The 11,790-nt window shown below is 42.5% G+C and overlaps 1 protein-coding gene across 1 annotated transcript; it reads left to right on the top strand.

The window, feature by feature from the left end:
• Positions 1 to 367: 367 nt before the first annotated feature.
• On the top strand, positions 368 to 1,805 carry LOC147904678 (calmodulin-like). Its single transcript, XM_087387946.1, has 4 exons — positions 368 to 527; positions 760 to 917; positions 1,074 to 1,154; positions 1,235 to 1,805. The coding sequence occupies exons 1-4, from the start codon at positions 452 to 454 to the stop codon at positions 1,367 to 1,369; spliced, it is 450 nt and encodes a 149-aa protein (XP_087244072.1). The 5' UTR covers positions 368 to 451; the 3' UTR covers positions 1,370 to 1,805.
• Positions 1,806 to 11,790: the final 9,985 nt, after the last annotated feature.

Here is an 11,790-nt window from a genome sequence, read left to right as displayed (position 1 = left end):
CGTCAGCTGAGTATGAGGAACCAAGGTCGATGCATTGTGCTTGGTGTGTAAAGCTGCTTCCAGAGCCACAAAATTCTTGGTTGCCTCACATGCTGGGTTCTCTGGTGTGTGTTGGAGCATGATCTTAGGGAGAGGTGGCACAAGAATGTAAATTCAAGTCTGTAAAGCACAATTATGTGAGCTAAAGCAATAATCCAGATGCTAAAAAACATTATGGTACTATTATGCGTGCTAAGTAAAATTATGGTACTATTTGAGCGTTAAAAATTCCCAAAAAGGCAAAAATGGGGAGGACCAAGGAGGGCCGTAGGATGTGAGAGATCGTACGGCGAGGGTGGCTTGATTTGTGTTTAGTCAGCCTTCCCCCCTTTTTCTTTGATCGCCATAGCCAAAATTGAAAGTCTCCTGCTTCTTTGATCTTTCATCATCCGCCTTAGCCTCATCGTCTTCCATGGCTGAACAGCTTACCGGAGAGCAGATTGCCGAGTTCAAGGAGGCCTTCAGCCTCTTCGACAAGGATGGTGACGGTATTCCTTCCTCCATCCCCTCCTTGGCACTCTTTTGGAAGGCTTTGAGCCGCCGGAAATACTTTCCATGCACAGTTTTCTCGATCACATCCTCTACTTTCGCATTTGGTGCTCCAGATCCCCAGATCCCTCCTTTTTGCTCCGCTTTGCAAGCTTGCTTGACCTTGTTGCAAGTGGCTTGCAGCTCTCGTCTTCTGTGTCCGGGCTTGAAGCGGTCCTGCCTGTTTTGCAGGGAGTATTACAACAAAGGAATTGGGAACGGTCATGCGTTCCCTCGGACAGAACCCTACTGAAGCTGAGTTGCAGGAAATGATCAACGAGGTTGACGCAGATGGAAACGGTACAATTGATTTCCCGGAGTTTCTTAATCTGATGGCACGAAAGATGAAGGTACGCACGGATTTGATAAATCCTTGGTGCACTTCCTATTTCTTGATTCCACCAAGTGTTAGATGCTGAAACGTTAGAGCGGGGGCTGTTCTTTCTGTAATTACTATTCTTATTATAACGCAAGCATAATCGAAATCCTTTGTTTTAATGAGTCAGGACACTGATTCCGAGGAGGAACTTAAGGAGGCGTTCAAAGTTTTTGATAAGGATCAGAATGGTTTCATTTCTGCTGCAGAGGTAAAGTCGAATCTATATTGTACAACGAAGCTTTCGTTTACTTTTGGATTTGAAATAATGTGAGCTGCTATGATGTGCAGCTCCGTCATGTGATGACAAATCTTGGAGAGAAATTAACTGATGAGGAGGTGGATGAGATGATTCGTGAGGCGGATGTAGATGGCGATGGACAAGTGAATTATGAGGAATTTGTTCGAATGATGCTCTCGAAATAAGCCATGGCACTTAACATGTTAGCGACGCTATCGTCAACAGCTGCAATCGCTAGTTTGTTGATTGTCTGCTGCCTAACTGCTTTCTTCACCCAATTTTGGCTTGCATATTAGAGCAAGAGGTCTCTGCAAGTTATGCTGACCTGTTATTTAGAGCTTGTCTGTCATACTCTAGAAGTTTTAAGGGAGCATTATTATTGGGACGTCAACACACATAGCATACACCTGTTATATCTGCCATTGTATGAAGTGGATTGATTTCACTGCAAAATGCAGTCTCTCAATTGTTAAGCTCATGAGTTTCCATGGAGAAGCTTAAGCATGCTTCCTCGTCATCCTGAAGTATGCACCTTTCTTAGAAAACAGGATACTGCCCTGTACAGGTTAGTTCTTTCACTGGTGTACTTCAAACTCGCTCAATTGTTTTTATCAAGTATCAGATCTGGTGAGCTCAATCAAAGTTCTACTTAGTCTTTGATGCATACATGATTCTTATATCCTTACAATGTGGCATGTTCAAACCAAGTTCAAGTGGCTTCTCGATTATAGTGGTCAGTCTTACAGCAATGTTATGGACCCTGCACAATATAGACGGGAGCTAGGAGCCTGGTGTAGGATGAATGAAAGTGAATGGCCCTTCCTTGGAAACACCCATGGATAGCTTGCAGATGAATTTATGTGTACTCTTTGTGGTTGTAAGAATCAAATTTTGTGAATTGCCGGAGTACTCATTGTTTTTTGACCCCTCCTTTTGCATGATGAGAGCTACTTCACCAATCGTTTGTATGAGCCAGGATGAAAGCGACTTGTCTTTTCACACCGATCAATGGCTTGCAGTTGAATGTATGTTATGGTTGTTGGGAAGGGGATTTTGTGGATCCACGGACGAGTCAAGGTTTCAGATTCCAGGAGAGGTTTATTTGATATGGATAGACATCTGCAAGTTTTAAATGTGATGCCTGACCCAATCTGATAAAACTTGTGCCATGTGGGCAGTTTTATATTGTGGAAGAAGAAGAATGTTGTATGGTATGATGAGCATCTACTTCTTTGTCTTTTCAGCACAGCTGGACATTCTATTTGCTGGTTCTGTACTGCTGTATTCTGCTTTGTCATTGTCGTTGTTTAGTGGTCTTTGTTTTGCAGGGATTTTGACAGTAGCTTTGTTGTTGGAGTGTATTTGTTGTGGTTAGAGCCTGTATTCTGCTATGTCATTGTGGTTGTTTAGTAGAGCTTTGTGATTAGAGTGCCTATCAGGTTATGAAACAATCGAGTACAAGTACTCGTGAGCACCCCCTTATGTTCTGCAAAATGCAAATGATCGTGAAGATGAATGGATGATTACTTTGTAGCACTTGCTATGGAAGCCTGTGTGTAGAACCATTGGAAAGTTTGAGAGTGCTATAATGCAACTGCTTGCAAATGTAAAGTGATGTGCAAACTGTGTGTGTGTGGATATGCGTGTGACTGTCTTCATTATTTCGAATTTTTAAGCTTTTATGGAGCATTGGGGAGAGGAGGATAATGTTGATGAGTTGATTGGGAGGGGGTGGAGAGAGAGAGAGAGAGAGAGAGAGAGAGAGAGAGAGAGAGAGTTGATTGGGGGAAGTGGAGAGTGGGGAGGAGAGAGAGAATAGAATAGAAAGCAGTTAACAATGCATGAGGTGTCCAAAAACTATTGGGAGGACACTTTTTTGCAAAACTCTCAGTAGAGCAGTGCCCTTGCAAGGCAGTGCTAACAAAGATTTGAAAGAGGAGCATCATTTGAACTACAGCTTTGGACAAATTTTCTTAGAGGAGTGAGAGAGGAAGGACATGCAAAATCTTAAAGCTATACATATGTGTGTAAAATCTCAGCATGTACCTGCAGCTCAAATTCTGGTTTCTGCACATCCCATGTAGGATCTAGAGTTCTCTGGTGATCTCGTATTTTCTGCTGCATGCTCTAAGTAATGGCCTGTTTTGCCGACTAGTCTGCAGTATGGCTGACCACAACAGACTATTGGCTGATCCAGTCTGTACACTGGCTGACCGAGGCAAACCCTTTGGGCCTATAGGCTGCTCCATTCCTGGGCTGGTGTACTTGCTTACATGCATGCTTATGCACAATCCTTCATGCTGCTAACTTAACCCTTGTTAGAGTGCCCCAATGGATGGCCAATACCCTGGCTGTCCAAATTCACATGGCAACCGCACTCTCCCTTAATGTTCTTGTCACTATATATTATAGGTCACTCCCCCATGCTATCCTCATTTGGAAGAGTGCAACTTGGGAATCCCTGCTCAATGAGCCATTGTAAGCTGTAGTCCACTCCTTGGAAAATGTGTTTTGCACTCCTTTGGATGAGTGCCTAGGAACACGACAAAGGAACCACCTGAAAGTCTTGTCCTAAAAGTCTGATCTCTAAGCTTCTTGTGGTTCTCACATCTTTGACGTGAAATCTTTTGTATGCCACTTGAATCTTCGGCATTTTGCAATTAAATCCCTTTGGTGAGGCTTCTTTGATAATTGTCCTGTCAACTTTTGTTGTAGTGTGCAGGAACCTATCCTATAAAGTTGTCCCTTTTACTTCTTTGGTGAATCTTGGGCCTCCTCTCTCAACACTAAGAACTCTTGCATTCAAAAGCATCTTTTTTAAAATAGTGGCAATACATATACTCTAGACAAATATAATTTCCCATTGTAGGAAGCCCGGCACATCTCTCAAGTGTATGGGATATTGCTATAGGAGTTGAGAATGGAGCGAACTTTTAGTTTTGAAGCAAAACTATTGAATTTTAATGTCCTAGAGGTTCCTTTTCTTGAATTACTAACTTTGAAACTCATTTCTTTATGGCTTTCAATAGACACAAATCCTTGAAAGAAGGAAGCCAAAAAAAAAAGTGCCTTAAGAAAAACTTTCTTAAAAAAAAAAAAGAATGATTGAAGTATTGATAGTAACATATCCTAAAGAATTGTTAGTTGAAGGATTAAACCTTTTACTAGTGCAACAATGCTAACAAGGATGGCTAGCTTTCCATGCCAATTAAGGTTTCTACCAATGCTTCACATGTTGGAAGTCCTTTGTCCTACTGTTTTCACGTATTTTCAAGCAATCATAAGATGATTGCGAAGTTCAATACCCTTCATGAGTAAGAGCACATAGCTTGAAGTGACAAATCTCAATATAGAACTTAAACCTTTATTGTCAAGTTTAGAAGTAAATATAGCATTCATATGCCTTTTCCTTAAGATGGGAGTGTTTTTAAGGCCAATTACTTGCGATTTTAGAAATTTATCAAAAAAATACTTTCAATTGCATGCAATGTTGATTTATTAACTAAAGATCTTGACAATGTAAGGTTTCTAAAGTATAGCAAAGTGTAAAAAGAACCCTAAGAATATACCTTCAAGAGACCTTAATTGAAAACCATCTTGAAACACAAGGTGATCTAAGAACTCTAACCTTATCGTACAATCTATATCGTTCAAAACCCTTTTTTTGGGGAGTAAAGAGAATCACAAGGAACATGATGCATCGGTCTAAACGAAGATGCAATGATTTTATTCATGGGAAGAAGTAATCAAAATCAATTTTCCTCCATACCATAGGACTCTTTTTTACTAGCCTTGGTCTAAACGAAGATGCAATGATTTTATTCATGGGAAGAAGTAATCAAAATCAAATTTCCTCCATACCATAGGACTCTTTTTTACTAGCCTTTTTAGCCTTGTTATAAGCAATGTACAATTCTCATTCAAAAGAGTTAACGAGGCCTAATCTCCTTGAAAATTTCTTTGTAGATAGCAAATTGTCCTTACAGGAAAACAACAAAAGGATTATAGACTAGATTTAGCCCTTGCTACTACATACATGGGTTCAAATCTCCAATCAAAGCATTTGTGTTATGGAATATCCTTGCTCTCCTAGCATCTTGAAAATGGATAAAAATAATATGGTGAGTTTGACCTATGTGAAGTGCACTACTATGAATGTTGTAGATAATAGGATTACTTGGGTGGTATGAATACGATTGAGAGGCTGATGTTGTGAAGATGTCTACTTCTAAGACCACACACGCTCACGCGCGCGCGCACACACACACACACACATATTAGAATATATGGATCGACTCCTTGATTGTAAGCTTCCAAATGAGGAGAGCATAGGAGTGTGACACCTATGTATGATAGGGGAAACATGGAGGGAGTGAGAGGTTGCCATGTGGGCATCCCATTAGTTACCATGTGGATAGCTCATAGATTTCCTTCTTAGTTTTTATTATGATCCAACCCTTAGGGGACATTTGTCGATAGTGGACAATATGGTGTTGGCTATCCTTTGGGTCGGATATGAGCATTGTCATGAGCCATATTATAGCCAAATTATGGTCACATTAGTAGGGCATGAAGGGCTATGCATAGGCATACATGTAAGCAAGTATGTAGCTTACAATATGGACCAAAATGGAACAACTTGCGGGTATGATTGAGTAGTAGATTGGCAACAATTATGGCCTTAATTCCCAACACTAGAGCACAGTAGCCTATCGTGGTTTGTGAGTGTACCTTGTGTATCTATTTTGTGTCCCATCTTTGGACATTGTTATTCATTGTTCACTGCATAGAACATGAGGAATGCCCTCCTTCGTTTGCACAACAGGAGAGCAGAACATGAGGAATGACCTCCTTCGTCTCCACAACCAGAGAGCGCCAAACCATGAGGGGCTATGTACAGAGGACTTTGCACATGGACATGAGGTCTTGTTGGCCCGGGTTCTACCACAGCTGTTCAACCATGCAGTATGTCATGGGTTCCCATCTACTTGGAGAACTACCACCATTGTACCGATACATAAGGCAGGGGACCCCATGGATAATGGGAACTACCACACTCTCATGATTGGTCACGCTTTGGATAAGATTTATGGATCGATACTGGAGAGCGCGATCAATAGTTATACAGAGGATCATGGACAACGAGCTCTTGGGTACGCTTTCGGAGACAACACTGCACAATGGACCGTATTTTTACCCTAAGAGCCATCATCGGGGAGGCAAAGTCGAGACGCTAGAAGGTCTACACTTGCTTTGTGGACTTTCGGAAGGCTTTTGACATAGTCCCTCGCTCTCACCTGATCAGGAGACTACAGGAGCTGCATCTCCCAGGGGTCATGATCTGGGGAGTGATGAGTCTATACAAGTCCATCAGAGGGCAAGTCCGCGTTCCTAGGGGGCTATCGAATTGGGTTGAGAGCACCATCGGGATGAAGCAGGTTTGCCCCCTCTCATCGACTCTCTTCGGTTTATACATTGATGAGATCACATCCTTTGTTGATCGCCTAGAAGGAGAGGGCTCCCTATTGGCTAATTTGATGGTGCAAATACTACTATATGCAGATGAAATAGTCCTCATTTCATCCTCAGCCAAGGGTTTGCAGAAACACTTGGAGGCCTTGAAGATGTTCTGTAGAGAGAGGGACTTGACAGTCAACCTTGGGAAAACCAAGGTTATGATCTTCAACACATCCCAAGTAGTTTTTCATCAACATCGACGTCAACATAGTTTTACTTACTATGGGGAGCCAGTGGAGATAGTGCAGTCTTACATGTACCTAGGGGCGGTATTCACGGGACTAGGCTTCACGATGACCCATGCTGCTAGAGTGTGACTCATACGAGGGAAGGGGTCCCTGGCCCGATTAGAGAGACAGTGCTTCCAGGTGTTCTAGGATCCAGGGCTGGCTTTTTGACACTCTCGTGAGACCTTCTGCCATGTATGCAACACCTTTTTGGGGGAGTGACCTTTCAGCTACTACTACTGACTGGAAGGGATTTGAGAGGCTACATGTGATCATGGGACCCAGGATGATTCGGAGTAAGCCTTTAGTTCCCCATCAGATCATACAGGTAGAGTTCGCCCATGACACCGCTCCAGGTGGACACCCTCTTCCAGACCATGATGTTTCTCCACACAGTTTGGGCCTACCTCAGTGGAGATTACTAAGATTGGCACTTGAGTCATCCCGATTCTTGGCAGAGAGAGGCTTTGATGTAGCATGGTATGCGCCAGTGTCCACATGGTTTGATAGACACGGTATCCAAATGGATAGGCTCCCCCCCTTTCAGTACAGCATGGATGCACTATCGGAGCTCCTTCCACATGATGAGGTTGACCGTATCATACGGTTAGACCTTCTCCAGCTTCACACATCTCAGGCTTGGGGGGAGGGGGGGATCAAGAGTTCTCCACCAAGACCCAATTCTATCATGACCACTTTTTGAGGATATCGGAGCATGGTCTCATCATCAAAGGCCCCAGTACCTCGAGGATAGGAGTGTTTCACACGCCTTGCAGATTGCATTCTCTTGTTGCATACTTAGCTCAACAATGGCCACTATCTATATTAGATGTGTGGATTTCTTCTTGGTCTTGAATTGTTCTTGGTTTCCTTTTGTCTTTGAGTTGTAATCCCTCTTAATATGCCCTTCCTTTCCATATTTACCACATAACATTTTGGTTTGTGCTGATAATTGTGATTGTTCTTTTCACAGTACTCCTGATTAGGTTTACCCTTTTGACTTGTATGTTGACGGCCATATCCTTGAGGATTTGACCGTTAATAATTTATACTATGAAAATGCCTACCCTTGATTCTGAAATTTGTTTTAGACATTAATACTTTGAGTACGTTTCATTAATCATGTCTATTCATTCTTCTTTTGGACATTAATGGTTCAAGTACATTGTTTCAATCATGTCTATTGATTCTAGCTTCATCTTGACTATGAATGAAATAAGTGAAATTGATGTGATTTCTTTTATTGTAGCCACCTTCATCTCATACGATGGGGTTAGTGTTTTGAGAATTTGCTTCATCAATTTTTGATCTTCTAATTTCTATGATTTTATCTTTGAGATTACAAATTTTGTATCATGTTCCATGATAGGTTCACCTTCTACCATTCTCATGGCCAATTGTGATTGTAGGTTCAGCATATTTACTAATGATGTCCCTTCATAAATTGCTACTAGATTTACCTAAATGTCCTTTGGAAAATATGGTTTAATAACTTCTGCAAAGACTATCTTTTAAGCATGCTTGCCTTGGAATTTCCCACATAATATTAGATAGTCTTTTTGCGATCTTTGTTTCTAGAACCTTTCTGGATGTGGCAGTTGCTCTTATAAAAAATCATGGTCTTTGGGACTTAGATTTCATTTGTTGCATATCTCAATGCTAAATGTTTGCTATATTTACCCACAACTATCTCTCACTTTCTTTCACCTAAATCTCTCTCACCCATCCTGTTTTGAACTAACTTTCTTTTGTCTCATGGTGTTAAGGTTTACATGCTCAGGTTCAACTATATATTGACTCTCACCCCCTCCATACACCATTCTTTCCATTGCTTCACTGCCCTTGCACAGTAACCGTACACTTTTTGTTTCATTTTTGGAAAAAATGATTACATGACCATATCTGTGGGAGGGAAGGGGAGGTGAGGGAGGGAAGGCATGAGGGGGTGTAGCCATGAAAGAGAAGGGTGGGCTAGGAGATAGGATGAAGGGCAAGTCCATAGGGAATAAGGGAAGGGAATGGAGGGGAGGGGGAGAGGGGAGGGAAGAAAAGGGAGGGAGGGAATCAAAATGGAAGGGAGGGAATCAAAAGCGATGGGAGGTGCACATCCATGATAGTGATGTGGTGGGGAGGGAGGGGAGGTAAGGTAGGGGAGGGGTGAAGGGGCAAGATTTGGAAAGGGCAAGGACGAGAGGGGAAAGGAAAACAGGAAGAGAGGGTGTGCAACTGCAATTGCCTAGAGGGAGGGAATGGAGGGAGCAAGGGGGAGAGAAGAGGGGAGGGAAGGGAAGGGAAGGGAAGGGAAGAAAGGGGAGCGGACCGACGAACGGGAAGGGAGAGTAGGGGGCACAACCAAGGCCACAAAGAGGGAGGAGAGGGGAGGGGAAGAGAAAGAGGGGATAGGGAGATGAAAGGGACTGTATGATTGCAGCCAGGGAGGGCAAAAAGGAGGGAGGGGAGGGGAAAATGAAGGAAGGCAATTGAAAGGAGAGGACGTGGACGTGGGAGGGAAAGTGTGGCTGCCGCGGCTGTGTAGGGAGGGAGGGAAGGGAAGGGGGCAGAGGGGGAGGGGTGGAGGAGAGGGAAGGGAAGGGAGGGGATTGGGAGACTAGAGGCAAGGGAGTGCTAGGTAGCCATGGCTTCAGGGAGGGAAGGGAAGGGAGGGAAAGGAAGGGAGGGAAGGGAAGGAAGAGAAGGGAAGGGAGAGAGACTAGAGGGAAGGGAGTGGATGGTGGCCATGGCTTTAGGGAGGGAAGGGAGGGTAAGGGGGCATGGTCATGACTACATAGGGATTTTTATGTGGAGAAAATATCCCAAAAAAATAATTAAAAAAATCCTTACTTGGATGTGGCCATGCAGATTAGGGTGGTCTCTGGAGGCTGTGTATCATGTGTCTTGGGGATCTTGTAGGAACACCGATTGAGTTCTCCTCCAAGCTACTTTGGGTTGAGAGCAATGCATGCAAATGCCATCTGTCACTCTAGCGACTCTTATTATTTTGTGATCATGAATCCATAAGGAGAAGAAGAGGGAAGGGACATGGAAGTGGAGAAGGAAGAGGAGGAGAATAAGAAGAGAAGAGGAGAAGAGAACGTGGCATTCACAAAAGGCACCATGAGGGAACAAGAGACAACTCCAAAGAGGAGGAGGAGAGATTGTCTTACCATGTGTGCAACCAACAAGTGAAGACCAAAGTCAACCATTTGGCCTTTTATACATGCCACCTTTTGAAGGAAGGCCAACTCTATTTCCTTTATACCTCTCTCTTTACTCATCCTTTACAATAAACTTGGGCCTATTTGGCACAATCCCACTATCTACAGACTTGCCACTATCCATCAAATGACATTGATAACTCATGTAGTTAACATGTCCCCCCTCGTGTTCTTGATCCAGTCCCCTAGATCATGCAATTGTCATGGTTGTTGGAGTGTTGTCGATGAAGATCATTGCTTGTGTGCATTTTTGTGAACTTTTTCCATTTGCAAGGCTTCATACTAGTTTTCACCGGATCCTTTGTTGTGGAAATTTTTGCTAGAAGGATGGATATTGCATCTTGTGCATTAGCTTCCACTGGGATTCGCATAGCATGGCTTGAGTGATTGCAATGGCTAGACATTGGGTGGATGCATTGGAGCTAAGTACTTGTGAACTTTCAAAGAAAGAGGAAAAAAAAGAGAAATCTAATGTATGAGTTAGTAGGAACAAGGTGTTAGTAGGGGTCAATGTAAGATCCTAGTGGTGTTAGTGTTAGCAGAGTTAGTACAGAGTATTCTCATGCTCCTCCTTAGGTCACATATTTGTTTTGAGTGGGACCTTTATTGGATTTTCATCAAACAATGTCTTTGATATGCCATGGCCCCACAAAATGAAGCACTCCCATTGGTACACCTCAAATACCTCACTAATCCCTTGAAATTAGGAAACACTAATTGGGGGCCCTTTGGAGACCCCAGTTATCCCCTAATGTTGGGATCAAGAGTGTTGTTACTAGGTGTGAACAAACCATGAAGCTTCCCATGTACTACTGCTAGGGTGAGGTCATCAATTTGTGGGGGGTATAAGGACAGATTGATGTAATGTGGTGTACCAAGGGGTACAATGTTGGCTAGTGTGACCAGGTTTGGTGACCTAGAAGGTTCTATTAGGTGTGATTGAGAGATTCATGGGCTTGATTAAGAGATCAGTGGAGTGATTTTTGGATCTTGAGGTGCTCTCTTTTGGGGTACATGCATTATATCAGTTGCCCTTATAAGGGCCTCTCCACTCTTGAATAAACTACTATATTTCCTTCATTTGCTAATTCCTCCTTGTTGTTCCATCACAAACAACTCTCTTTATTGTTTGAATTAGTTTCTCGATAAGATTTTTATCAAAAAGATTATTTCAACATTACTGTTGCAACATTATGTAAGTGAGCTAGACCCCAAAAAAGAGAAACCATCCAATTGTCTTGCCCACTCCGGACATAGATGGATTATTATAAACATGGTTTTTTTAAAACATCTGACATAAGTTTAGTTTATTATTATTGAAATATAATATGGAAAGACCTAAAAGTTCTTATTATTTCATGTTAATAGAAGGTACACGACCACACATCTCATGGAACTTATAAACTTTATCACAACATATGTTATAATGTGACACCAATTGTGTCTTAGTAAACAAGTATGGTGGCATGATGATCTCTATCATGTAATTTGTGGGTTGATACAAGCTAACAAGTTTGAGCTACACAATCGTCTAGAATTTCAACGATTGTTATTAGCTGGCAAAAGTAAGCCCCAACAAGACAATGCAACTAAAGACGCACTTGATAGATGCGCCAAATAGCGGGCGTGTCTATAGGCATAGATAGA

The sequence above is a fragment of the Dipteris shenzhenensis genome, chromosome 2 (assembly GCF_047967505.1).
Source record: "Dipteris shenzhenensis isolate YYH24624 ecotype China chromosome 2, Dip_SZ_1.0, whole genome shotgun sequence".
Classification (NCBI taxonomy): Eukaryota; Viridiplantae; Streptophyta; class Polypodiopsida; order Gleicheniales; family Dipteridaceae; genus Dipteris; species Dipteris shenzhenensis.
The sequence above is the reverse complement of the archived record's forward strand: the minus strand, read 5'-3'. Positions and strand labels throughout refer to the sequence as shown.

Bases quoted from the DNA above. Each gene is read 5' to 3' on its own strand.
- LOC147904678 (XM_087387946.1), top strand. From the start codon at position 452: ATGGCTGAACAGCTTACCGGAGAGCAGATTGCCGAGTTCAAGGAGGCC. The intron at 528-759 runs GTATTCCTTCCT...CCTGTTTTGCAG, and splicing joins CTTCGACAAGGATGGTGACG to GGAGTATTACAACAAAGGAA. The intron at 1,155-1,234 runs GTAAAGTCGAAT...TATGATGTGCAG, and splicing joins GTTTCATTTCTGCTGCAGAG to CTCCGTCATGTGATGACAAA.